This window comes from Odocoileus virginianus, chromosome 4 (genome assembly GCF_023699985.2).
Source record: "Odocoileus virginianus isolate 20LAN1187 ecotype Illinois chromosome 4, Ovbor_1.2, whole genome shotgun sequence".
Taxonomy (NCBI): Eukaryota; Metazoa; Chordata; class Mammalia; order Artiodactyla; family Cervidae; genus Odocoileus; species Odocoileus virginianus.
In genome coordinates, this window is record NC_069677.1 from 90,875,792 (window position 1) to 90,903,745 (window position 27,954).

At 43.8% G+C, this 27,954-nt stretch overlaps 1 protein-coding gene and 1 long non-coding RNA gene across 27 annotated transcripts in view; one reads left to right on the forward strand and one right to left on the reverse strand.

The window, feature by feature from the left end:
- Positions 1 to 27,954, reverse strand: part of TBC1D5 (TBC1 domain family member 5) — a 559,964-nt gene that overhangs the window by 237,732 nt on the left and 294,278 nt on the right. For all 25 annotated transcript variants that reach the window (XR_011487445.1, XM_070467024.1, XM_070467039.1 and 22 more), the window contains 5 exons: positions 26,158 to 26,266; positions 24,610 to 24,699; positions 24,440 to 24,514; positions 23,314 to 23,381; positions 2,308 to 2,410 (listed from right to left, as the gene is read on the reverse strand). Coding sequence is in view for 24 of the 25 variants with exons in the window: in XM_070467024.1 (XP_070323125.1) it covers positions 2,308 to 2,410; positions 23,314 to 23,381; positions 24,440 to 24,514; positions 24,610 to 24,699; positions 26,158 to 26,266 (445 nt within the window). In the remaining variant the exon portion in view is untranslated. The remainder of the gene's footprint in view (positions 1 to 2,307; positions 2,411 to 23,313; positions 23,382 to 24,439; positions 24,515 to 24,609; positions 24,700 to 26,157; positions 26,267 to 27,954) is intronic.
- On the forward strand, positions 917 to 27,611 carry LOC110144073 (uncharacterized). Of its 2 annotated transcripts, XR_002315785.2 has the most exons (3): positions 917 to 1,034; positions 25,492 to 26,103; positions 27,220 to 27,611. It is a non-coding gene; the product is annotated as an uncharacterized lncRNA (long non-coding RNA). The 2 variants fall into 2 exon arrangements; XR_011487446.1 differs by having other exon boundaries at positions 25,492 to 27,611.

Genomic DNA, 27,954 nt, shown 5'->3' on the forward strand with positions numbered 1-27,954 from the left:
GGTAACAAAGTTTTTCTCATCAACAGCCTGTAGGCTCACAAAATTGAACCTGTTCTTTTATCTGCCTGTGTTCATTTAGCCCACCAAGCAGTCTTTATTAAAGCTGAGGCATCAGGCAGTCAAAGTTCATTAATACCATTTATATAATCTCTGCAGTTTCAATTAACTCAGCAAGACATTCTACTACATGATAACAGTCTCATTAATTCAATAAAATCCCATAACTATTAACAATATGGTCGATGTTAAACGGGGTGTCACCTAGTACAAAATAATAGCTTTAACAGCTTGTGATGAAACTCAAGGTTTTTTCTTAAATTTTATCTGGCTAAATATCCAATCCTCTTAGAGTAAGGGATTATTTCTACATCTATAGGATCTATAGAATCTTTAACATGTACAGGGGGTAATTTTAAGTCTTAGAAGGTGATGCTCAGCAGTAAATTAATAACAGTTTCCTACTCAACGACTGATAAGACTTTGTCTAAATCATCAAACGTGTCTGATCTGCCCCGCTCCTCTTTAGCCTTCCTCACAAACACACTGCGCTCTATGCCTTACAAATGATGGACTATGCAATCATGTGTGTTTTTTTCTTGTCCGTGAATCTAGTTGTTTCTTTCTCTAAAGAAAAAGGGGAAATAAATGTATAACTTGGCATAATTATATTCTAACCTCATTGTCTATCATCAAATTTTTCATCGTGAGACACTCCCAGATATTTCAAAGAGGAGACAGAAGACTGAGGAGACAGGCTTGACAACAAAAGCCAACAAAAGGAGACGAGAGAACAGAACAACAGAAATGAACCTGGATCACTGGTGAAGAGCCTGCACCTGATGACTTCTTGCAAGTGTGTTAATAACGTTCTTAGATTTTAAGTCATTCTGACTAGAATTTTCTTTTCTACAAGAGTTCTGCCCTCATCAACAAAGCTTTAAGATCAGAAGAGGCAAGAATATGGACTGTCTAAGAAGTGTTAGAGCTGAGACACAAATGAAGGAATCAGAGTGTAGATCCAGTGCTCGCAACCAGTAAGCTATGTTCTTTCTTGCCATTAAAATTACTATAAAGCTTTTGGGCACTAAATTTAAAATAACTGTGTACCGTTTAAAAAACTATATCTCTCACTTAGCCTATCACTGGAATGATAACACATTTATATATTAATTTAAGAAGAAACAGTATCTTTACATAGCATCTTCCCACCTAAAAACATATTGTCACTTTTCTATTTATTCAACTCTACCTTTACATCCTTCTATAACATTTATAGTTTTCTTTACATAGCTTTTATTCTTATACTATTAAATTTATTCCTAGACATATTATAGTTTTGGTTGCCATTATGAACAGGATATATTTTTTCCATTTCCCATTCTAAAAGCTCATTATCACCATGTACTTAGTTAATATAAAATATATATTAGTAATATCAAAACTAAGATAAAATTAGTTCTTTTGCATATTTCCATGTATAGAATAACAAATATATTATTTAGGACAGCTGCAATATGACTTGGTTTATTATCTTTAAATAAATCAAGTTTATCTCAAATTATAAATAAACTACTCTCACCATGCAGGTGTTTTCTGCTATACTGAACTTGGGTGGTCATCAGTTGACATAACAACTTTGGATTGTTAGAGAATTTATTAATAGTTTGAATCCTCACTGAACATGCATTTTGAAGTATCTAACTTTGTATATTTTTATTGTAATCCCATTATCTTAAGTAGAAGCCTGGATACTTCTTTATATATTAAATAATTTACATTTCAAAATGAATACACATAATCCAATAAACTTCTTTAATTACGAGATGAATTAAACATCAAGATCCCAAAAATATCATATAAATTCCAGAAAGTTTAAAGGAACTTTCTCAAGTTATATTATCATTAGATTTTAAAGAGTAAAAGGACACTTGATCACTTCCTACATGGCATGTCATGTATTTATAAATGCTGTACTTACAAACAATATTTATATATACAACTCTGAAAAGTTTTATTACTAGATTGCCTTCAAAGATGCTGTTTATAAACAAACTCCCAAAAGTTGAAAGAAAAGATTGAATGCCTTACAGAAGACAATTTGGCGGAATGTCTTATAATAAGGAAGCAGCATATGTGCGCCAGGGAGCTTACTTTTCTCACCGTGCAGGTGACAAGCAGCTCTTTGATTGCTTTACTATTATGATACAACTTTGGATACAATAAAGGCTACATTATTGCTCTATCATTTGTCAAGCTGTATAGAAAATTCTGAGTCAATGGATGCCACCTGTACGATATTTTCATTACCTGTTTATAAAGCAACTGCTCATTTTCTCTAGCATAACAGAAAAGAACATCTGTAAGAATTTTTCTCACATTTTCTTGTTGGAAAAACTGCATTTCAGGAAACCTGAAAAAAGAAAACAGAGGATTAAAATTGAGTAGCACAATTCCAAAAATTACCCTCAAACTCTCATCTCTGAGAGGTGCCAAGGGCGGCTTTTGGTTTTAGGACAAGTCTGTATTTGCCATGCAACTTATGTCAGAGGTGGGACTGATGTGTTAAAGAAAAAAAGGATGAGAAAGGGGAGATTACTGTATCACAGAGGGAAGGGATACCTTCAACATCTAAACATTTCAAATGTCTTCATATGCTTAAGATCATCACATGATGAATAAAGTTTTTAAGCAAAATGACTTACAGCCTGTTGGTGTGGGGGATTGCTTTGTTTAAATCCATTTGGTATAACGTGATTTTGTAAATACCAACTCTGTTAAAAAAATCATTCTTATTCTGATGCAAATATCAGAATTTAAATTATTATACATGACCACACCATTAGCTTTATTTGATTAAAACACCACTTTAAATGGAATGAGTTAGTCAGTACTGCTTAAATGATCTCTGGATCAAAAATTCTACCAGGTGCTCTGAGGTAATCAGAAATAAAAAGGGCACAGCATTCACCTGAAAGGAGCTTAAATAGCTGTTTATAATGAAAGATGGCAACAACCCAAAGAAAAAATACAGAGGAATGCAATACACAATGAATCTATCTGTCAGCCCTGTGGATACATGGCTTTCAAATCTGCAGATTCAACCAACCATGGATCAAAGATGTTAAGGAAAAACAAATTTTAGAAAGTTCCAAAAAGTAAAACTTGAATGTGCCTGCCAGCAACTATTTACACAGCATTTACACTGTATTAGGTATTATAAGAAATCTAGAGATGATTTATGTGCAGATAGGCATAGATTATATTTGTGAATATTACTGCATTTTATACAAGAGAGGTAAACAATCCATGGATTTTGGTATCTATAGGAGTCCTGGACTCCATCCCTCATGAATACCAAGAGATGACCCTATAAGGGAAGAATGAATGTCATCCAAAAATAATCAGTCAGGACATAATAAAAGTAATACACAGATATCCCTTGCATTCCTACACACTGACAGTGAAACATCAGAGAAGTTAAAGAAACAATCCCATTTACCATTGCAATGAAAATAATAAAATACCTAGGGATAAAGCACCTGAAGAGACAAAAGACCTATATGCAAAAAACTATAAGACACTGATGAAAGAAATCACGTTGACACAAATAGATGCAGAGAGAGACCACATTCTTGGACTGGAAGAATCAGTATTGTGAAAATGACTATACTACCCAAAGCAATCTACAGAGTCAATGCAATCCCTATCAAACTACCAGTGGTATTTTTCACAGAACTAGAACAAAAAGATGGTTGGATGACATCACCAACTCAATGGACATGAGTTTGGGTGAATTCCGGGAGTTGGTGATGGACAGGGAGGCCTGGTGTGCTGCGGTTCATGGGGTCGCAAAGAGTTGGACACGACTGAGCCACTGAACTGAGAACAAAAAAATTTACAATTTGGACGAAAACACAAAAGATGCTGAATAGCCAAAGAAATCTTTTTTTCCCAAAGAAATCTTGACAAGGAAAAATGGAGCTGGAGGAGTCCAGCTGCCTGACTTCGGACTACACTGCAAAGCTACGGCCATCAAGACAGGACGGCACTGGCACAACGACAGAAATACAGACCAACGGAACAAGACAGGAGGCCCAGAGGTAAACTCACAGGCCTCTGGGCACCTTGTATTTGACGAAGGAGGCAAGAATACACAACGAAGAGAAGACAGCCTCTTCAGAAAGTGGTGCTGGGAACACTGGACAGCTACGGGTAAAAGAACGGAACTAGAGGGCTTCCTAACACCATAGAGAAATAAGCAATCAGATGGGTCCAATCACAAAAGGTCTGAGGAGAATTTTTAGGAGAGGAGGAACACAGCTCATCTGTGGGAAAGGTGACCCCAACAGCAGGAAAGCCCCGAGGGCATGGAAGGCGAAGGGCGTGTCCCCGCTTCCGAGCACAGCCTGGGGCGCGACGCGGCGGGCAGGTGCTTCCGAGGAGCTGCGCTGGGGCGGGACGAGGGGCGGAGCACAGGCGCCAGGCACACACAGGCGCTCCCAAGGCAGCGGGGCGGCTGGCGGAGAGCGACAGATGACTCCATTTCTGAAGCCAAGAGGAAAGGAGGGAGTACTGCAGGAACTCTAATTTGGAAAAAGACGGCGAGAGGAGCGTTCAGAGGAAGGAGATAAGAGGGTATTGCACTGAGGTGAAATGGAGAATCACAGGCCTGAGAAGAGCCTGTGTTCAGCTTTCTGCTGCATGGCTGCCGGCTGTGGGACTGGAGCAGACGGCTGCCTAACGGCCTCATCTCTGAAACGCGGATGATCACACTGCTCTTGGGCCCAGGTGAGACACTGCGGCAGCACCAGGAGGAGGCCTGGCGGCGGGCGTCCAGCCCAGAGACCACCGCCGGCCTGAGGATGGGACACCGTGACAGCACCAGGAGGCAGCCTGTCGGTGGGCGTCCAGCCCAGAGGCCCCCGCTGGCCTGAGGATGGGACACCACGACAGCACCAGGAGGCGGCCTGGCGGTGGGTGTCCAGCCCAGAGACCACTGCTGGCCTGAGGATGGGACACTGCAACAGCAGCAGGAGGCGGCCTGGCGGCGGGCATCCAGCTCAGAGGCCCCCGCTGGCCTGAGGATGGGCACTTACGTGCTGCACACGTGAACGAGGCGGCTGGGGAACCAGAAAAGAAGAGCACGCAGGAGGCTGGAAACGGAGAGCACAGAGGGACGGGGCACATCGTGGAGACAGCAAAGTGTTCCTCCTGAGTCTCCAGAGCAGTAACCGTGGCTATTGCATTCACATTCTGACAGTCTACTGCTTCCTTTCAGTGCTGACCTCAGCTGTTTTCTGCATCCTTCTGATCCTCTCCAGGCCCCCTGGGAGAGTTACATCTTTTTTTCCAGTTCAGGCTGGAACCCTGTGTGGACTATGCTAGTGGTTTGTGAGGCATCTGTTTCCTGATTCTAATTTTTATAATAAACTACAGCCTGTTTCTTCTTCATCTGTCAATTTGACTTTGGCCTGAAATTCCCTTGGGTATAAAGTTTGTTCCCAGACATAGGAGTCTGACCTCTTCTCCTGCAGCAAGAAAGCCTCTCTTCTGGGGCTTGGAATAAACAGTCCATGGGCTATCTCATATCCATGCATAAATCTCAGTGTGCTGGCCCTCTAGATAGCCCAGACTCAGGCTGGAGTTCCTAAAGAGAAGGAATTATCTCAAAGTAGAGTCAGAGCAAGAATAATAACTATATCTTAGATCTTAGAAGACAAGTTCCACAAAGTGTCAAAAGAACTGAAGTAGGCGATACATACAAAAGCTTGTTAAATGACTTATTTAGGACAAAAGAAAGCTGCTAAAGCCTTTAGAAAGTCAAATACCCCAAATTAGAGTAATCAGGATGAAAGACAGGTGACTAGTTAGTAAAATGCTGAGAAGAACTTTCCTGGGAAAACAGTCACTAAAGTAAAAATAGAGTAATCCTTCTGAGGTGAAATGGTTTCCTCTCCTTGCTCATCAGACGACTTAGAGCCAGCCCTGTCTTGAAGCAGGCTTCCTGTCTCAGGACTGGACAGGCCACATGGCCGAGTGATTCTGTATGGCTGCTTCTTTAACAACACTTTGGAAATTGTCTATGCACACTGGACCACCAAATTCCCAATGGCTGCTGCAAGCTGCGTGGATTATGGGAGAACGTGCTAAAAACTACAATATTCACTTTGAAACAAATATCCACGAACTATAAGAGTTTAATACCTAACTACTAAAAATGTAAATTATACTGCATGTCAACTTACAGTTTCATTTAAATGCATACTAACCACTCACAAGATTAAAAACTACAGATCTCTAAGAATCAAATTGCAGGTAGATAATTTAAACTACCCACCTTTAGCAAATACCTAATCAACTGAAAATGTGTGTGAGGCAGACAGAGCATCTCTGTGTGACAGCACACTATCCACGAGTCTAGTCTACAATGCTGGAGCGCCGACCTATGATGTCTCAGGATACCCTCTTTCTCAGGAAAGTATGACGTTCTCTAAATTGTGATGAAGAATCCATAGCATGAAACAAGTAAGGTGTGAAAGACTTCAGAAGAGCTCCAAAACAGAAACAAAAGTTTATGCTATTTTTAGAATCTGGAAGAATTGACATTCAGAGAAGTCAGTAGCTGAAGAATCTGGCTCAGAAGGTGACAGGTAAGGACCCAACTGGAGATACTAACAGCTGCCCCAGTGTACCTCGGTGGTGAGCAGGGCAGCAGTGCTTCCCAACTGCTTCCCAACTGAGTCAGAGCTAGGCAGTGAAGTATTCCATGAGTTCAGAGTTACACAGAAGAACCTACGTGTCATAAGGCTGATGAATACACCTGAATAATAACATAGTTCCTACAACAAGTTTCAAGTGAGAAGGCATTCTATCTACAGGAATCAGAAATAAAAGGGAGAAAAGCAGTGAGCAGCTTCTCTAGGAATAGTGACAGGCAGCTTTGATGATAGGTTTTAAGCTTCAAAATAGCTTCCCTGACATCTGGTGTTGATTCAGGTCAGGTAATCTGAACAGCAGTCCAACCCAAATTATCACTGGGAAAGAAAAATCTGCTTTTGAAACAATAGCAAAAATCACAGAGTACAGACTGAGGCTGGGATCAAAGTTGTTAAGATTTTGAAAAATCAAGAGTGACTCTGCAGTTTCATGCAAAAAGAGAAATGGTGGTAAATTCATTAAAGATGAGATAGAGAAAAAAATTTATGACCAAACTAGAGACATTTATGATTCACTCAAGCCAAACCATCAGAAAGAAGAGAAAAAGAAATGAATCACAACGAATGGGAACTGAAGATGAATTCTGTTATTATTAGAAAATGAAAGTCCAAGAGAAGGAATTTCTGAATTTGGCCAAAAAAGAAATTAGAGATGGTAAACAGGTGAGGATGAACTCTGATAAGCAAAGAGAAAGGAATATCAAAGTATTTCATGATGGGATTTAGACTAATATCATCTAACGTTTTTACTTGATAGAAACAAAGGTAATAATTCTGATTCAACTTAATTGATCAACATTTAAAGTACAGGAGTTTCTCAAGATGTGTGGAGGTATTAAATAGACAAATTTTATGTACTGCAAATTAACATCAAGAGATATAAACATCAGGTGTATGCACTTTGTTTTGTAATGAAATAACTCCAAATTCATAGGGAATATAGATTTCAAGTTTAAAAAATATTTCATTATAGAAAATTCGAACATTTATAAAGAGACAATAATGGACGGAACCCCAGCACAGGCACCCAGCTTTATCAGTAATCAGTTCCCTTTTATGTATATTCCTCTCTCAATGCTGCAGTTCGAAGTAAACCTGAGCCATCACTGTAATATTGCAGGGTGTATTTCTCATTCCTAAAATATGAAGACTCTCTAAAAACACAACCATAGTACTACTTTAACACTGTAACTAGTAAAAATAATCCATTGATTAAACCAAATATTCAGTCAAATGTTCAAATTTCCCTAAAAGTTTTTCAGTTTGTTTCAATCAAGTTCCAAGAAGCATCTGTACACTGAAATTTGTTGATATCTCTCTTAAGACGTATTCTACAGACTTGCCCCTTCTTTCCTTCCTTGCCTTCTCTTCCCTTCCTCTCTTCCTCTCCCTCTCTCTTTTATAATGCATTTGTTAGAAGAACCAAACTCTTTACCCTGTAGAAACTTCCCACATTCTGAATTTTACTTACTGTTCTTCTATTTTATGGAACACAATCCTCATCCCCCCATATTCCCATAAGCTGGTAAGAAGGTCTAGAGACTTCAATAGGCTCAAATTCAACTCTCAACATGATCCTTCACGGAAGATACGGTCGCTTCCAGCGCACGTTCCGGAATCCCTCGATGCTCCTCTCACACAGAGGTGGGGCAGCCTAATGCCCCTGCTCTGCACATGGGCGGTCCTCAGCGACAAGCTTCTCACCAAGAGACGGTAACGCAAGCAATGCTACAACACAGCTTCTGTCCACCTCCGGGCCTGCAAACAGCCGTGGAACCCAGACGCTACGCTGCTAGGAAGTCAAGCAGCCCAGGGAGGCCCTGGGGAGGTGATCCAGCTCCAGCTCCGAGAGTCAGACAGATGGACATGCCTTCGGATGATTCTAATCCTTAAACTTCGAGCTGGTCTGGCCACCACCACATGAAACAGAGACAAACGGCCTGCTCTGCCCTCCTCAAGTCGGAGATTCATCAGCAAAACTAATTCTGCTGTTCTCTTGAGCTTTGGGGGTGGTTTATAACACAGAAGCGGACAACAGGTACAGATGGTGCCAGGTGCTTTCATCAGGAGGCAGAGATTTTTAGCTTTTCTCTCTTTCTGTGAGGACCAATGATTACTGTCTAGATTAATTTATCAGAGGTTGTAAAATGGTAAAACTGTAACTCTTATCATATTTTCTTTCACTGTTACCTAAAATACATATATGAAGCAAAATTGACCCTTGTCAATTTTTAGTTATCCTGAAGCACAGATCACTATAATTTTGAAACAATGCCTGTGGACACCTAAGATCTATGAATGATAAATGGCACTAATTCTGTCACAAAAGCAGTTTATGACAACTATTCTACTTGTTTTCTGGATATCTTCCCATGTGACTGCAGGGTATGGAGGTGAATTAAGAAGTGAGAGAGGCAGGACAACACAAACCCCAACTTCAGACCAAGAACCAGGAGCCCCAGGTACCTGATGGGAGTCAACCCAGAAGACCTTCAACGGGGCCTGGTTGGTCATGACACAGACAAAAAGGGAACGAGGCAAATATCCAAGGTATATCCATAATGGAGGGTTCTTCAGACAACAGAGAGACACAAGGAGTGTTTCCTAAGCAAGAAAAGGGTTAAGACAAGAGTGAAATGACAAAGGGCTTTGTCACTGCATTACCGCACGTAATTAGGTAATTAGAAGTATTAAAACAGACAAAGCACTGGGCCCAGATGAATTACTGAAGATGCAAGTCTTCAATAAGATGCCCCGAGGGAAAAAACAAAGCCCTTGGTGAAGGTTTATCGCCAACCAGGAGGATGGAGCGGCACCGGAGGGCTTGCAGGAACAATAACTGATGCTGTGTCCACACTTCAAACCCAGAACTTCCACCACCAGCATCCATCTAAAATTTAAAATGAGCTGATGAAAACTCCCTAGAATACGATTACTCTATTACTAGAGTAATATCTTACTCTAGTTTTTGCTTTATTAAAGGAAAACTGAAGAAAAGAAAAAATCAGCAAAAGCAGAGGAGCGAGGTAAACCGGAATGAAAGGAGGACAGTCGCTTTCTAGTCCTGTCCTCCCTGCTTGGGATGATGGCTTCACCACCCGCCAGTCAACCAAATCTGCCCTCTCCTCTTTCCAGGCAGGAAGCTGGACTCAGCCTCCCGGCACGCCCTCCAGTGAGCCGTGGCCACGGGGACGAGAGCGGCCATGACAGGCGACCACAGAGGGCACGCCACCCTCGGGCTCCGCCCACGTTTCCGCTTCCGGCTGGAGAGAGCGGAAAAGGGCTTCTGGGAAACCTGGGCAGCTGCATACGGATTGTGCTGGTTTTAAAAATACACCTGCCAATTCTTCAACACACTGCCTGCCTTTCCTTCTTGGGTTGTTTGCTTTAGGGGAAGACTCCTCTAGAGAAAGGACGCTTAAGCAGCACCACGGAGAGACCCACATGGGTCCTCCAGCCCTCAGCAGCCTCCACACCACCCAGCTCCAGCTGACACCTGCCTGCAAGCTCAGAGGTCCCAGAGCCAGGACCTCGGCTGCTCCCAAAACCCTGAGGTCCAGCAACTATGAAATCCATGAGGGCTGTTCCAAGGCGTTACGTCTTGGTTGAGGTACCATGTAGCAAGAGATAATGAACACAGGTTTTAATACCTGAAACCGGGCTGTTTCTTTCTTTTTTTTTTTTAAATATGCGGGAGAGGTAGCTATGGGACTGGACAGGAGCTGGAACGTTGCACAGAGCCACAGTGAAAAGACTAAAGGGTCTGAAAGAGACAGTTAGCCAGCCAGACAGGCCATGAAGCTGCCAGTGAAGGCAAAAGTCACAGTGAGGAAAACACTGTAAGAAAAGTGGAGACACAGAGTCCTTATTGGGGACTAGCAACACAGCAGCCTCTGTTTATTTGGAATATTGCAAATGCACCTAATACACAGGTGATCGGGCCGAGGAGCCTGTCTAGGCACAGCTGGAGCTGCCACCTGGGCTAGGCGTCCCTTACAACAGAAGGAAAGAGGGAAGCGGAGGAAGGACTGCTCAACGCTAAGGTATTTTCATACAACCTTGTCTCCTTCTTATCCTCTTGAGTCACACATTTAGCATTAAGACTTGACTTCTGGGCCAAGATCAAACACAAGACACAGAAAAACAAGGTCGAAAGATGAAACCAAGGGTGTGAATGTAAAATCCTTTGTTAAGCTCTCAGAAAACTCTAAAGTGGTGCCTCAGAGAACCCTCCTGTCAGAAAAGACACCCCGATGCCCTGGAAAGACCTAAACAGTATGCCTGACAGAGGCTGCAGTAGTCAGGGGGCCGGGACGCTGCTAAGCACCCCACACTGCACAGCACCGCCTCTCGTAACAGAAAATTAATTGGTCCAAAATGTCAATACTTCCAAGGTTGAGCATCTCTATGTTAGAATATATGAACCCAGGGGGCAGAAACCATACTGGCGTATTTAATCTCCACAACTTTCTGAGTAAGACTTGAAGTAGCCCACTCATGCTTCCATCTCCTGTTTGCTCCAGAAAGTGTAATGCATACAGAAGGTGTTCAATAAAAGCTTCCTGAATTGAAAAAAACGTGGTAAGTTCAGGCAAATAAAATTTCAAAGTCCCAGATAGTATTTCCACTGCAGTCATTAACAAGTTATATTTTCTTAAGTCATTCTTTCTGAACTTCAACTTTATGCACTGGCAAAATAAAAGGACTTAAGATGATTACCAATGACACAAGGCTTATTATGGATGCCAGGTGCTGGGGAACAGCAAAAATATAAAAACATAAAACTAAGTACTTAAGAAAATCTAGACGAGAAAACAGATATTACACATATATTTTTAAAAGGAAGATAATTACAATAAAATATGTAGGGTTCTACAAAAGAATGCAAGAGGCACTGTTTTCTTTATCAGAATCCTCAACTTCTAGAATAGTAGCTGCTACATAGTAATTTCTCAAGTAGTGTTTGCTGAATGAATAAATAAGTCCAGAAACCTACAAACCAACCAACCAATGAAAAATGAAAGTTAAGTCATGAACTTGGGCTGGAGGTAAGAAGGCAAAGCTTACGAAAGGCTAGACCACAGTTCTGCTGCCTTTGATTTTTCCAACGAATGATGCTAAGAGCATTATATAACTTTCACAGGCCATAAACTGAGGTGAACACTGATTTTTAAAAGCAAAGAAAGAAATCTCCTGTGATGACAAGGGTGTGATCCAGCCCAAGAGGATAGCAGAACAATCCCCCAGAGCCTAACAGGGACGGTGGGCGTTTGGAATCACCGTCCAGGTGAGAAGATGAAGCAGAAGACTCAGGATGACTGGAAATGTCCAAGAACGACAGTGGGGACAGAGGCAGTGGGACTGGGGTTTCAGGGTGTGGTCGCCATCTGATTAGACGTTGTCAGCAAAGGTTCTTTCTAGTTCTCCAATGCCCCAAGTTACACAGCAAGCAACCCCACTGCCTCCTTGCCTCAAATAAAAGAAAAACAAAAAACTTTCTACTGATACCATAAAGGTGAAAAATTAAGAGAAAAAATAGGTAGAAGTATGCACTTTAAGTGCAAAGGCTCTGTCACACTGAAAGACTTCATTTTGTAGTATTTCAACAATTAAGAAAAAAAATTTAAAGCAATTTAAAGCATTTATCCTTGAAGCACTAAAGTAGTGTCAATTCTAAATCTGCACGAAAGTTCCTAAAATACTGTGACTCTACTGAACGGGCTGGGCTGATGAGGAATGTTTCAGCATGAGGGCGTACTCTGCCACCCAGCGGACTTTACCTTTTCACCTCTTCATAGTCAGTATGTGAACCCGAAGTTTAGAAATATAGACAGTGCTAAAAGATGCTGGCTTCATGTACACAGCAGATCCCCCAGGGAGAACCCTTCGGGCCCGCAGCTCGCGGTGGGCTCTGCGGTGGGCTCTGCGGCCGCTGTGGGGCCGCCGCCCCACGGCTCCAGGGCCCAGGGCTGCGGGCGCTGTCATAGCACCACGACCGCCACAGACACACCTCCATTTTCATGCAAATGCTAGAATGTTTTAAGCTTAAAAATATCCCATAAATTGGAACAAATATGCAGTAAGAATCTGCATGCTTACATGCAGTAGAAATGCGAAAAATACATGTCAAAAACATGAGCAGTATAGGATCTACATATTTCTAAATATATAGAGGCAACAGCGAGAATCCAATATTTTGCTTTTACCTTAAGAGTTGTGAAATGAGGAAGGACTACAGGCCATTTGACGGAAGAATTGTTTCTTGTGTTCCTGAAAAGCTGCTTCCCCCCCTCTTTACTATTTAAGAAACACACACACAGGTTGCCGACAGCCCGCAGAGAGCGGCTTGTGTTGTCATTTTCACTCCCGCGGCTGTGAACAAGTGCATATGTGAGGGCTGGCCGTGCATGCACAAGCGCGCACGGCGCCGGCATCAGACAGAACCACAGCACAACGCCGAGCGCAGCCACTCGGTGGCGTGTGCCTGCGGTCCACCTCGAGGAGACTGAAAATATAAATACAAGCTGCTATTTTGGTGTGATCACACGAACATGGCAGCTTGTGTGGTTTTTTTCTCTTTAACATTTTAACACTGGGCAGATTGTCTGCATTAACACACACCAAAATCAATTCTGCTCTGAAATTGCTTGTAAAAATTTTCTTTCCCTGAGGAATTTGGTTTTTATTTAACTAAAAAAAAAAAAAAAAAAAAAAATGGGCTTGGAGGCAACTGTATAAAATAAAACACACCAACATTTAGGATATCTTAACTTTGCACTAGTATGACAATCACTGTTGGATTAGAGAACCAGCATTATTTCTCTGAAAAATGGGAAATGTGTAGAAGATGGACTTTAAATAAGGAGGAAAAAAAAACTTTGTAAAATCACTTTTGTATATTTTTAATACAGAAAACATTCTCAAAGTAGTCTGATTTCACACTATCCACTACATAATAACTAAGTTTGATCAAAACTCAAATAAGATTTGTACACTATAAAAACTCATGGAGGTTTCTTAAGGGCAGAGACAGGAAACAAAAGTAAATATTAAGCACAGGCTGTCTCTAAAAGTTCACTGTGAATAAAAAATAAAATGCAGATATTCCTATCATATACAGTACAAAGATATAACAACAATTTATTTTCACAGCACTGTCCAGCAGAACTTTCTATGATGATAGAAATGTCCTGTATCCGGGCTGGCTTATACAGTAGCCATTAGCACTGGACAGTGGCTGATGAAGACTTATTTTATTTAATCTAAATTAATTTCAATTTAAATCTCCACATGTGCCTGGTAGCTACCAAACTGGACAGTACACATCTATGGTTTTAAAGAGAAAATTTCAGCAATTAATGAATCCACAAAATATCAAATGACGATATAAAAAAAATTGAGGAAACAAAGTTTGCTGAAATAAAGTGTCTGAAGTTCAGACCATACGGGGAATAAAAACAAAAGGGATCATCGAATGAGAAGGCCAGTTAAAGATCTAATCATGTCTTGGAGAACCAAGTGGAACAGAGTGGAATGAACTTAAGACTGAGCTGCCTGAAGTGCAAACGGCAAGAACCCTACAAAAACCAGAACCATGAAAGACCAGAAGCTAAGGATGGTGGCCCGAGAGGTGATCAGACCGACCTTTAAATATCGTCACGGTTACAATGATAAAAGTAAGCTCAAGAGATGGCAACCCACTCCAGTACTCTTGCCTGGAAAATCCCATGGACAAAGGAGCCTGGTAGGCTACAGTCCATGGGGTTGCAAAGAGTTGGACATGACTGAGTGACTTAAAAAAAAAAATTTTTAATCATTTAATCCAAGAGAGGCATTTGAAGAAAAGACGACACAATTTGGCAATAACTTATAAATATGTTAATTTGCAAATGATATTATAGATACTATAAATATACTTTTAGAATAGACCTTGACAGACCAAATAACAGACTTCTTTAGTATCTAATATGGAAATGATGCTTTATTCTGAACTCAATATCTCCCATCATTTTAGTATATGTGCTGCTGAAGTAAGCACAATATTTCCCATCTTTTTAAATAATACTGAATCTCATGTAATGTTAAGCCTTTGAAGCATGGCAAAAGTGGTTCAGAATGGACGGCTCAAGTTCTGAAGTAGAAATGCTATAAATTGGAAGCTACTTGATTTACCTTTTGATTATCAGTTTTTTCCCCATTCAGTAATAAAAATGAGAACAGTAACAATCTCATTAGGTTGAGATAAGGAACAATTAATTGAAATGAATACAAAACCCTTTGAGGCAAAAAAGGTTAGTAGAATAAAACAGTATTAAAATTAGTTGAAAGAGAAGATAATATTTAATTCAGTGACATATTCAGATCAAATAAATTCTATAATGAGAAAACAACACAGCTTACAAGATGAAATTATCTTGTTTAAACTCAGACTAGACGGCGGATAATAGTATTTTTTAAGTGTGTTTAGGTTTCTGAAGATTGAAAATGTTAGAGATGTTATTACTAAAATTGAAAAACTGATCATAAGTGATAGGATTCACAATAAATGAGCATTTATTAGGCCCCACCCTGACTCTGCAGTAAGACAGAAATGCCCTCCAGGAGTTACCACAACATCTGAAAGATGAGACCTGGCTGACAACAAGTTAGGTACTTTTTCCCCGTGGTATTTTCCACCCTATATTCTGTTTCCCTCAGGGTCTTGCAAGTTACAGCAATACAAGTACTTGACAGTGATAATAACAACGAAAGAGGAAGAAATAAGGAAACTGGAGGAGCACAGAACTTAAAACATTATTTTATGTCCATGTTTCCCCTGGGAGAGTATTTGACTTGTTTTCCCAAGCTCCACTGAGCAGGGGCGGCGATCCCATTGGCACTGCATTCAGTACTGAGCTAACATACTCAAGTATTTTCAGAGTAGCACCATTAGGTAGGCACGGGCTTCCCTTGTAGCTCAGCTGGTAAAGAATCCACCTGCAGTGCAGGAGATCTCAGTTCGATTCCTGGGTCAGGAAGTTTCTCTGGAGAAGGGATGGCTACCCACTCCAGTATTCCTGGGCTTCCCAGGTAGCTCACACAGTGAAGAATCCGCCTGCAAGGCAGGAGACCCGCGCTGGATCCCTGGGTTGGGAAGAACCCCTGGAGAAGGGAAGCTACCCACTCTGGTGTTCTTGCCTGGAGAATCCCATGGACAGAGGAGCCTGGTGGGCTACAGTCCATGGGGTCGCAGAGAGTCGGGCACAGCCGAGCAGAGCACAGTCTGCCTCAGGGAGGATGGGCGTGAGTCAGGAAAACTTAGACAGGTCTGCCGCATTAGAATGCGGAGCCATGGGCCTTTCCCTGATGCTGCTGTGTGTCCTCTTTCCCTCCCAGCACTGCTGTCCTGCTCTGTGATTAGTTTAGGTCTGCTTCCTCTACTAGACTCTGAGCTTCTTAAGAAACCACGCCATATTTATCTTGGCATCTGAAATGCTACGGAGATTAATATAAATGTAAATATATAATTAATATAATATAAATATAAATGTATTATATTTATGTATGTATTTATAATGTATGTATTTATATTATATTAATATAATATAAATTAATATAAATACTGAATACACTGGCAGACTGAATACACTGGCAAGTCTAACTAAACTTGAGCATTATCAAAGAGACTGAAGCAATATCACTACAAAGCTATTAAGAAAATGCCACTGGAACACAGAATAGGCAGAAATCATTTCCAGTCGTAAAGACTGGAACAAGCTTCAGGAGCAGGGCGGAGATGAAGCCAGGCTTGCAGGATGAGTGGCCGGGGCTCAGACAGAGGCCAGCAGGGGGCGGCAGCGGGCAGGGCAGCCCCACGGGGCGCCGCACCCGCAGGGAAACAGCCCCTCTCGGCAGCCCGTGCCCTCAGTCCACCAGGCCCGTGTCCACGGGCTTTACCTGTGAGGGTTAAAAACCCCAGGAAAACTCCATCGTGGGGAGACCCACACAAAGCTGTGCGACTCACTGCTAGAAGCTCGGCCAGGTTCCCACAGTGAACGTCAGAGCAAGTCCCCTCAGCTTATGACGGGGGAGGGGAAAGGGGCCGACCGGGACGGAAGGGGAGGCTGCTCCTCTGAACGAGGCCTGCCTGCCGGCAGAACGAGTTACCCAGAGCCCAGCCTGCCGAGACTCCACTGGCCCCTGACGGACCTGGGGAGAGGGGAATGCCCAGTCCAGCCCCCACCACAGCCGCCCTGCCCATTTAAGGGGGAGGGCGATCCGAGAGACACTGTGAAGGGCACAGTCCGAGGCACAAAAGGACTGACCACACACCTAAAGGACACTTCTCTCCCCTCAGCCCATCACATTACAGACGGCCTACTGACAGCCGCTCCTTTAACCAGGACATCACATCGAGCTGTCATAAAAACAAAACAACAAAATCACAAGACATACCTGAAGGTAGAAAGAACAACTGGAAGACACAGACAAGCATCAGAACCAAAGACATTGCAATTAGGAAGCCAGGAATTTAAAACAAGTATGATTACTACAGTCAGGGCTCTAATGGATAAAGTAGACAGCATGTAAGAACCGACAGGCAATGTAAGCAAAAAACAGAAATCATAAGAAAGAACCAAAAATAAACTGAGAGGTATAAAACAGTGTAACAGAGAAGAATGCCTTTAATGGGCTGATTCATCGAATAGATTGGACACAGCTGAGGAAAGAATATGAGCCAGAGGATGTCTCAACAAAATCCTCAACAACTGAAATAGCAAGAGAAAAAGACTGCAAAAAAAAAAAAAAAAAAGAACAGAACATTCAAGGACTATCACGGGAATATAAAGAGAAGAAAGAAAAGAACAGGAGAAATATTTGAAGAAATAATCACTGAGAAAATTGTCCAAATTAATGTCAGCTACCAAACCGCAGAACCAGGAAGCTCAGAAACCATCAGGCAGGACAAATGCCAAGAGAACTATACCTGAGCACATAATTTTCAAACTAGAAAATCAAAGATTAAAGGGTGGGGTGGGGGGAGGGAGGACTTCATCTTACCTATGCAGTAATCAATAATTACATTCAACTTCTCTTCAGAAACCATGCCAGACAGAAGAAGGTGAACTGAAAAATTTCAAGTGTTTGAGAAGGAGAAAGCTGCCAAACTAGAATTCTGCGTGCTACAAAATTACCCTTAAAAAGTGAAGGAGAAATAAAACGATCTCAGACAAGCAAAAATTGAGAGAATGTGTCAGTAGACTTGCCTTACAAGGAATCATTTTAAAATCCAACATCATGTTGCCTATGAAACCACTTTAAATATAAAGATACATATAGATTAAAAGGAAATAGTTGGAGAACAATATACCATGCTAACTCTAGCTAAAAGATAAAAAGGGCACTGAATAATGATAAAAGGTTCAATTCTGTAAGAAGACCTACAGGCCGTAACAAGAATCCTCTAACAACAGAGCCTCACACTATGTCAGCAAAGCCCAACAAAACTGGAAAGAGAAGGAGGAGGGAAAGTGAAGTCACCCGGTCGTGTCCGACTCTTTGTGATCCCATGGGCTGTAGCCCAGTAGACTTCACCATCCATGGGGTTTCCCAGGCAAGGATACTGGAGTGGGTTGCCATTTCCTTCTCCAGGGGGTCTTCCTGACCCAGGGATCGAACCCAGGTCTCCTGCATTGCAGGCAGACGCTTTAATCCTCTGAGCCACCAGGGAAGCCCAAGAGAAATGAAAGAATCCACCATTACACCTGGCAACTCCAACGCCCTTTCATCAGACATGGACAGAACTGGCAGGCAGCAAACCAGTAAGGACAGAGTTGAACTAAGCAACATCATCAACCAAAGGGACCTATCTGACATCTACAGGTCACTTTTATCCAACAAAGCAGGATACACATTTTCCTCCAGCTCACAGAGAACATTCTCAGAGACAGATCCCATTCTGGACTATAAAACACACGTTAACAAATTTGACAGAAAAGGAATCATATGATGCCTGCCCCTAGACCACAGTGGAATTAAACCAGAAGTCAGGAAAACACAGGTAACAGGAAAATCCGAAAGGGGGACAGTGTGTGTGTTAGGGAGACTGGATAAGCACATCTTCTGCAAAACCACAGAGGGTCACAGAAGGTCCAAACAGGCAAGTAGGGGCAGGACTAAGAACATGTTTGAGGGAAACAGTCCAACACATGAGTTGGATGGGAAAAGCAAGTTAATAGAGTCAAGGGAACAGTAAGACACATAAGAGATTCCCAGGTGAGCGGTGAAAAGGCCCCCAAACAGTGGTAACAATGGGACAGAACTGAGGAGTGGGAGAAAGCAACAATAATCCAATACACATCCTCAGCTTCTATCTGCTGCAGACATCGTCGGTCTACATCACTGACGCCCACTGCCCTTCCAGGGGCCGTGCCCACCTCCATCCCACCCAGAGCACAGCAGCCAGCCCTCTCCAGGGTCTCTCACCCCACTCACGCCCTCCAGGCCCCCAGCCCTCTCCTGGGTCTGCACCCCGCTCACGCCCTCCAGGCCCCCAGCCCTCTCCTGGGTCTGCACCCCGCTCACACCCTCCAGGCCCCCAGCCCTCTCCTGGGTCTGCACCCCGCTCACGCCCTCCAGGCCCCCAGCCCTCTCCTGGGTACCCCGCTCACACCCTCCAGGCCCCCAGCCCTCTCCTGGGTCTGCACCCCGCTCACGCCCTCCAGGCCCCCAGCCCTCTCCTGGGTACCCCGCTCACACCCTCCAGGCCCCCAGCCCTCTCCTGGGTCTGCACCCCGCTCACGCCCTCCAGGCCCCCAGCCCTCTCCTGGGTCTGCACCCCGCTCACGCCCTCCAGGCCCCCAGCCCTCTCCTGGGTCTGCACCCCGCTCACGCCCTCCAGGCCCCCAGCCCTCTCCTGGGTCTGCACCCCGCTCACGCCCTCCAGGCCCCCAGCCCTCTCCTGGGTCTGCACCCCGCTCACGCCCTCCAGGCCCCCAGCCCTCTCCTGGGTCTGCACCCCGCTCACGCCCTCCAGGCCCCCAGCCCTCTCCTGGGTCTGCACCCCGCTCACGCCCTCCAGGCCCCCAGCCCTCTCCTGGGTCTGCACCCCGCTCACGCCCTCCAGGCCCCCAGCCCTCTCCTGGGTCTGCACCCCGCTCACGCCCTCCAGGCCCCCAGCCCTCTCCTGGGTCTGCACCCCGCTCACGCCCTCCAGGCCCCCAGCCCTCTCCTGGGTCTGCACCCCGCTCACGCCCTCCAGGCCCCCAGCCCTCTCCTGGGTCTGCACCCCGCTCACACCCTCCAGGATCTCTCACCCCGCTCACACCCTCCAGGATCTCTCACCCCTGCTCACGCCCTCCAGGCCCCCAGCACTCTCCTGGGTCTGCACCCCGCTCACACCCTCCAGGCCCCCAGGCCTCTCCTGGGTCTGCACCCCGCTCACACCCTCCAGGCCCCCAGCCCTCTCCTGGGTCTCTCACCCCGCTCACACCCTCCAGGCCCCCAGCCCTCTCCTGGGTCTGCACCCCGCTCACACCCTCCAGGATCTCTCACCCCTGCTCACGCCCTCCAGGCCCCCAGCCCTCTCCTGGGTCTGCACCCCGCTCACACCCTCCAGGATCTCTCACCCCTGCTCACGCCCTCCAGGCCCCCAGCCCTCTCCCGGGTCTCTCTCTCCCCTCAGCTCCCTCCAGGTTGCGGCTGCAGGTGGGGTCAAACCCAAACTCCTAGCCATGGTGGTCAGCAGGACAGCCCACCAGACGTCCCCACTGCCACATCCGCCCCCAGCCAAGTCTGCTGATCCCTGGCTTGCTCTCACTGAGGACTGGGCATCAGCGGCTCTCTCAGCCTGGAATGTTCCTTCTCCAGATCATCACATTGCTGCCTTTGTAACATGTTTCAGCTCAAACATGACCTTCTCAGAGATGCCCTTTCTGATGCCTCTCCTATAGCAGCCACCCGTCTGACTGTGTATGAGAGTATCTGGCTTGATTTCTGCACAGCAGTCACTGTCCTCTACCATGACCCTCTGTATCTACACGGGCTTCTGTCTCTCTCCCCAGCGCCCCGCACTAAAGGGCACATCCCACGACAACAGGAAACTTGTCTGTCTTCCCCACCACTCTGTTCTTCCATGCATTGGAGAGCTCTGAAATACAGGAGACAGTCAGTAAGTAAAACATGCACTCAGAACCACCCAATTCCCTCACAGTCGCTGGCGACCAGTCACAGAGCTGCGCTTCTCCCTCTCCCCGCCCACTGCATCATGAGCTGCCGTGCAGACTGGGGTGAAAACCATGGATTTGGGATCATGAAGGGCCTTCTAAAGGCTTCCCAGGTAGTGCAGTGGTCAAGCATCCATCTGCCCATGCAGGAGACGCAAGAGACACAGGTTCGATCCCTGGAGTAGGAAACAGCAACCCACTGCAGTATCCCTGCCTGGAAAACTCCATGGGAGAGGAGCCTGGGGGGATACAGTCCATGGGATCACAAAGAGTCAGACACGGCTGCGCACACAGTGCCCTCTGAGGAGGGTGTACGCCTAAAGGACTAACAGCGAAATTACTCAAGCTACTCAGCTCTTATGATTAGGCAATTTGCTGGCTTTAAAATAAGATGGAGAGCCTTACCCTACAAGCTAAGTTAGTTGCCACAGAATTTACAGAGAGGTGGCTAGGAGACTTCCTCAAAATGTGAGGCGAGACATGGGAGAGACTTCTGGGGAGGGAGGCATGAACCTCCCCCACCCAGAGCCCTTCTCTGCATCTCAGCTTTGTAAACTGAACTAAAATGCACCAGCGGAGACAAATTATAAGGAAAAAACTGCCATGGATGTGTGTTAGACACACAGACACACACACGTTTTTATAAGAGAAACACACAGAATATAGCTTATGAGAAATAACATTTTCCCACACAGCGAAGCAGAAATGTTTGCTGTAAGGACCCAAAATACTGAAGGGGCTAGCAATCCCATTTCCTGTTTGGTTTTGCTATCCACCCTTTTCTTTCCCTTTCTCTCTCTGCTCCCGCTTCCTTCAGCAATCTGGCCTGGCTGGTCCCGGGCGTGGGACCCTGTCCGGCGACATGGTGCCTCCACTTCCATCTGACAACAGCAGACACCAAAACTCTTCTTACTGGCTACTTCAAACATAAGCTATCAAGTTTTCTAAGATAACTGCCGAGCGTTTTAAAAACGAGATACCGTTACTGCTTGGTAAACTATATATACTGTGTATTTTGTTTTTACAAACCCTGTTTTATCGCCACTGATTACCCAGCTAGTTACTAAAGCGATGGGTAAGGAAATTCATCCTTTTGTTTTATGCAACAAATATTTACTGAGGGTCTCCTGTGAACCAAAACAATGGCACTCTGCCTTCTGAAACCCCCGACGAGAGACCAGCACCACGGCCTGCCTCGGGAAGGTAACTCCCTGAAACTGCCTGGTCCTCGTTAGCCAGGCTCACCAGGTGCCCCACACGTCCCGCCTCCAACGCCGCCTCGGCCAGCTCTGGGTGTGCTGCTGCTCTCTGGACCCGCGACCCCTCTGAGACATCTCCATCTTAAAGCAGAAAGTCTCACGGATTAAATCGGCAGTATGACCTTAATGCAAGTCCCCGTCATCTGACCATTCCGTCTGGGGCCTGGAGAGAGAGCCAGGGCCCCGTCTGTGCGCCCAGCGGAGCGGGACTTGAACCGGGGTGGGGCAGACAGGCAGAGGCGCAGGGGAGCCTGGGAGGCGGCCCCGGAGGTAGGGACTCTCATACACCTGGCTCACCCCAGACCCTGGTGAGGAAGGGCACGCGACTGGTACTGACACAGTCTGAAATGCAGACGCATCTAATTTACTACTATTAACAACACATGAGTCTGTAACTATGCCATGAGGTGCTCGGTCTTAACCTCTGTTTTGCAGAAATGAACATCTAAGGGGGAAAGACCTTTGTTGAAATTACTTTGTCCGGGATTAGAGCATACCTTACTAGAACTTACCCCAGGCTCTTTCCACACAAATTCCATGCACTCCTCATTACATGACCCAAAAAAAAGTGAGGTCCAATACATAAAAGTTATAGAAATTAACCACATGCTAGATAAAGAGCCACCTCATATAGGAAATATTGAGAAGATGTGGAGTTGTTTGCAAACTTGAACGGTGTCAAGAGGAACAGAAGTAAAGGGGGGAGGGGTAAAAATACAGCTGTCACTTAAACAGTGATTTGATTAGAAAGGGATTCAAAGTATAAAGCAAAAGATAATTTTTTTCTAGCAAAACCAGTATTAAGACTACAATATATAACCTTAATTAGAAGCACATGACTTCAAGCAAGCGTTGGAAACTGAAAAACTGATTTAAACATTTCAGTATTTATATATTATTTTAGTATTACCAATATTATAAATGTAACCTATTTTGACAAAGGGAACACAAAAGTCTATAATTTAAGAATAGAAAGTAACTATTATCATCAAAATTTGGCCAAAATAAGTATTAACACAAATAGAATACTGCATTCGACTAAGGCTCCTCTACAGATTATATAGCTTGCTAAAACTTCAAAGAGGTAACACCAGTCTGAATTACTGAAGGTAACTTGTAAATAGTTCTACATACGTTCTTTTGACGTCTTGTTCAATCATTGATCGAAGCTCTTTATCCTGGAAGAATTTGTTCCAAAGACTCTGAAATAAGGAAAGCAACTTATTTAAAACAACACTGCACCTCTGCTTGACTTTTATGATCTCAATCTAATGATTCAAATAATTAAAAGTTATCCTTCTCTGAGTTATGATTTCACATTGCAGATAGAAAACCTGGAACTGGAAAATGTCTTATTAAAATCTAGTCTAATCTCAGAGACACATAATCATTCTAACATTAGTTTTTCCAGTGATATTACTGTGCATATTTAAAATTTTCTACTATCTACTTAAAGTGAATGATACTTTTACTGCTAGACATCTGCTGCTGCCCTTCCAACAACAAAAAGTTCTACCTGAATTAGAGGAGGACCACAGGCCAGCTGGCCCCGCTTGAACCTGACCTGAATTGCCAACACAGAAAGATACGTAATGTTTTCTACAAAGCTTTGGTTGATTTTTATCTATTTCTTAAAGTATGAACTTCAAGTTTTAAAAACTGCTTAATAGTCACAGACTATATTATAATAATTACACATACAAGGAAAAAGAAATGTTGATTTTATACAGAAAACGTGAAACAAAGAACATCCTTCAGCGCAGAAACAGGCAATGAAGCAGCTACACAACGCGTCTGGAGTGCATCACTCCTCATCCTCACTGGGGTCTGAGGGGGGAGGGCCCCATCTTTTTCATGATCTTAAATCCCTGTCCAGAGAGTCACTACACGCAGCTGTCTCCTGCCAGAGAGCTGACCTCCCGGGTGCGGCCTTCTCACTTCTGCCAGAAGGGGGCTCTGTGCGGGGCGGCCTTTCCCGCCCCAGCGGCGACCTCCTCTGGGTTCTCTGACCCTGAGCTCTCACAGCCCCGGGGCCTCCCCTCCACCGTGCCATCTCCAGGAGCAGCCCACTGGCTTCCCCCAACACTGTCAGCACACAGCAGGGAATAATGCCCATCCAGCTTTAGGTGGACTAATGCAGGAGGTAAAAGAATCATCCTATTGGTGTAGAGTGACACTGCTTCCATGGTGACTGATAATGAGACACAAGCATACTCTGATGGGCAAGAGCGGCTGAGACGTGAATAAACACAAACTTTACCCCTTCGTCCTGGGAAAGGGGGTTATTGATCATCAAGTCTTGCTGCCCAACAACCTTCCTAGGGTTTGTGATGTGCTGGAAAGAAAGAAAACACACACGCAAAGGTCAGAGGCTACTGCTCTTCAAGGCCTAATTAAGAAAACAATTACATTACTTAAAGTACAACTTACTATTTCTTTAATGCCGCTATACCATGCTCTTAGTTCTTTAATTTTACTTATCCACTGACTTTTATCTTGAGGAAGAACACAAAGAAAAAGCTGTCAAAAAAAAAGGAAAACTTTTATAAAAGTCCTAAGAATATGTGAAACTATGTTAAAGGGCATCACTTGAAAACTGAAGAAAATACATTCATGGTATTTCACACTCATATCACCATTCCAACTCGCAATTATATGTGGGGATATTTAAGACATATATCAATTTGGACAATTTCAAAAGTGAACAAAGGCCAGAAAACAAGATCCCAAAAGATACACCACAAGATGGAATCCATCTCCCCTCCAGAGTTACAGTAAAAGTGAACAAGGAAAATTAATTAAGGTTCAAGTACACTCTGTTCTACTTTCTTATATTAAGGGGGGTGATGGAGTGCACTAACAAGCCCAAGGTCCACATTGCAGTGTCAAGGCTTCCAAGATCTGTCTTCAAACAAGCAGGTAGTGGACAGAGAGGAACAGTTTGAGGACAACCCTGAGCAGGGAAGTGTTCCTTTCATAGCAGAAAATGCAGTTTACAACTAGCAGTTAGTTTACAAAATTAACAAGCATTCTCAAAAAGACAAATTTGATTTCATTTAGCTTAATAAAACATTAAAATAAATCTGGGTTTGAGTTTATTTTTAGCAAAGGAAGGAGACTCAAAAAGTTAAACAACATGGAGTGGGGGGTGGGGGGGGGCCCAAAGCCTCCTGTACAAACATGCGAGCAGCGCGACCCTGCCTTCACTGCCAGCACCGAGCAGAAGAAAAATGTACTTTAATTATTAAACCTAAATTATTAAATTTCAAACTGTCTAATACATTATGTGTTCCTTACTGTCTTCACTTGCAGGCTCCGTCTGCTCAATTTATGCAGATGAACCCGAAACAACTTTCAAGAGAAGTCATTTAAAAAGTGAGTCTCAATCTAAACTGACTCATTTTGAGAGAACAGAAAGGGACGGATTTCCAAGCCGTGAAAGAGACACTGCAGATCATCATTACCCAGGGGTGGCCAACGGCCTTCCTCTGGAAGGACACTGACCTAGTTTCTCTCCACTTCTCCTTCTCGCTGCCCTCCACTGTGTTTCCAGTATAGAAAACATGAAAATATCCTTCCCATCTGCTATTTGTGAAGAAATAAAGGCAGGCGACCATGACAGCACTTGCTGTGACGGGGTCTGAAAACACCCACCCACCACCCCCGCCCAGCGCCGAGGATTTCTGCAAGTGCCTCTGGGGACCCAGAAGGCTCTGCTTGAGCTCCGCACCATCAAGTGGGATGAAAAGACCAGTATTTCAAATGATTCCTGCACCATCGCCAGCTATCCAGGACTAAGGCGCTTGCTTCAACCTTATTAGCAAATGTCCTATGAAAGATAAACCTAGATAGCCAAAACCTCGTGAGTGAAGTCTCTTGGAAAATTCAGTGATCCCCCGCATGGGTGATCTTCCAGGGCATCAGGTAATGTGTTGATAGACTGCAACCACAAACTGTAAATAAATATTTTCTTCTTACCTTCCAGCAAATGCTGCGGAACCTGCTGCTTCTCAGCTGCCCATTAATCCCCTTCTGCCTTATTGTTGCCAAGTAATTGTTGTTTACAAATAGTTCTTCCCATTCTTTCCTAGATGCAAGAAACCAAAGCATGAGGATCCTTTTGTTAAAATTCTTCTGCTTGGAGAGGAGTGCTGCAGGAATTCAATTTTAAATAAGTCTCAAAGATGCAACTTTTAAAATATATGTATTTAGTTGTCTGTTTCTGAATGCAAGGCTGTCTTTTTGGACAGAGTTCTCCTGTAGATTTAATGAATATGTAGATCGCTATAATTATGCCAGCTACTGAAATTCATAATGTCTATGGAGGCTATTCCACTGCCTCTTAAATGTTGGTAGTGCATTTCAGTGAATCAACAAGAAAAAAAATGAATATTAATACAAGTATATGACTGCTCTAGACACTAACAAAGATATACCTGCTCAAAAAATACACAACCAAAATTTGGGTCATTGATTGATCATATTGGCTTCTCACCTGAAAGAGCTCATGAAATCAACTCACTTCTCTTTCACATAAGGCTGGGCAGTTAAACAGAATAGAAGACTATTTCCTTTAATTTTTAGTACTATTTACTATTGAAATCTTTGCAACTTCTTTCTACACGAACAGTTTTAAAATTTTAACAGGTGCAGGCAAATGTGAAAAAAAATAAACAAAAATTAAAGAGCCTCACTGTAAAAACTGTGAAAGGCAAGCTTGAGTACCTTGCGTACCTATGGCTGAGGAGATAAACAACTGAAATATGCCTCCCAGGCACGCAGACACCAGGGGCCCAACACCTGTGCCTCATTAATATACAAGTAAATCTGCTCCACTGGGAAACAATTGGAAATTAATTGTCCCAAACCAGTTACTGAGTTTGAATAAAGGAAGCAGACCTACATTCTCTGCATCTTGTACCAAACTAAACCTCAAGAATCATTTGTCAACAGTTGAGGCTACTGAGGGCGGCTTTATGAAATTTCCCTCAGATTCCATAGTGCCATGATAAACTAATAATGTAAAATTTATTATCCAAGCTGCAAGCCTGGCACTCTCTTCAGAAAGACGAACTCAAAAGGAAGCCTCGAAACCTCTCGATCATTCTCTGTGTCCCGCGCATGGCTGTCCCTGGCCAGGCCCCACTGGTGTTTGGAAAGAAAAGCCGCATACGAGGGACCTCAGATCCGGCATCCCAACCAGCGGCACGCGGAGCATGCTGAGCCCTGACTGTGGAGCAAGCTGCGTCTCCCACACCCAGCCTTCCAGGAGAGCGGCCGACGCAATGGTCCCCTAATGCCCTGAGCAGAGAACTCCAGCCTCACCCCAGAGCCCTGCACTGGGGGAAATAAATTCCTACCACCACTCCATGGAAAGGTCTTATTTCCGCCACCCTAGTCAAAGAAGAGAATAAATTTCATTTAGAGTTTTACTTCCTTCTGTATCATTAGTGAAACAGAAAATTTTTCATGATTTGGTGCCATTTTATTTATTCTTTTTTAAAATGTTCTCTCTTGTCCTTTGCCCATGTTAAGCAGTATAGGCTAGTGGCCAAAAGGACAGACATCAGAGTCACGTTTCTGCAATAAAAAGAAAGTCATCCATTCAGAAACTACGTAATTTACTAGGTGTGCAAGCATGCTCAAAATCACTTAACCTGTGACTCTGTTGCCTCATCTATAAAATGGAGTAATAATAATAGCAGCTACCTCAAATAATTACTATGAGAATTAAAATATGTGAAAAATTCTTAGAAGGTCACCCAGCATATCATA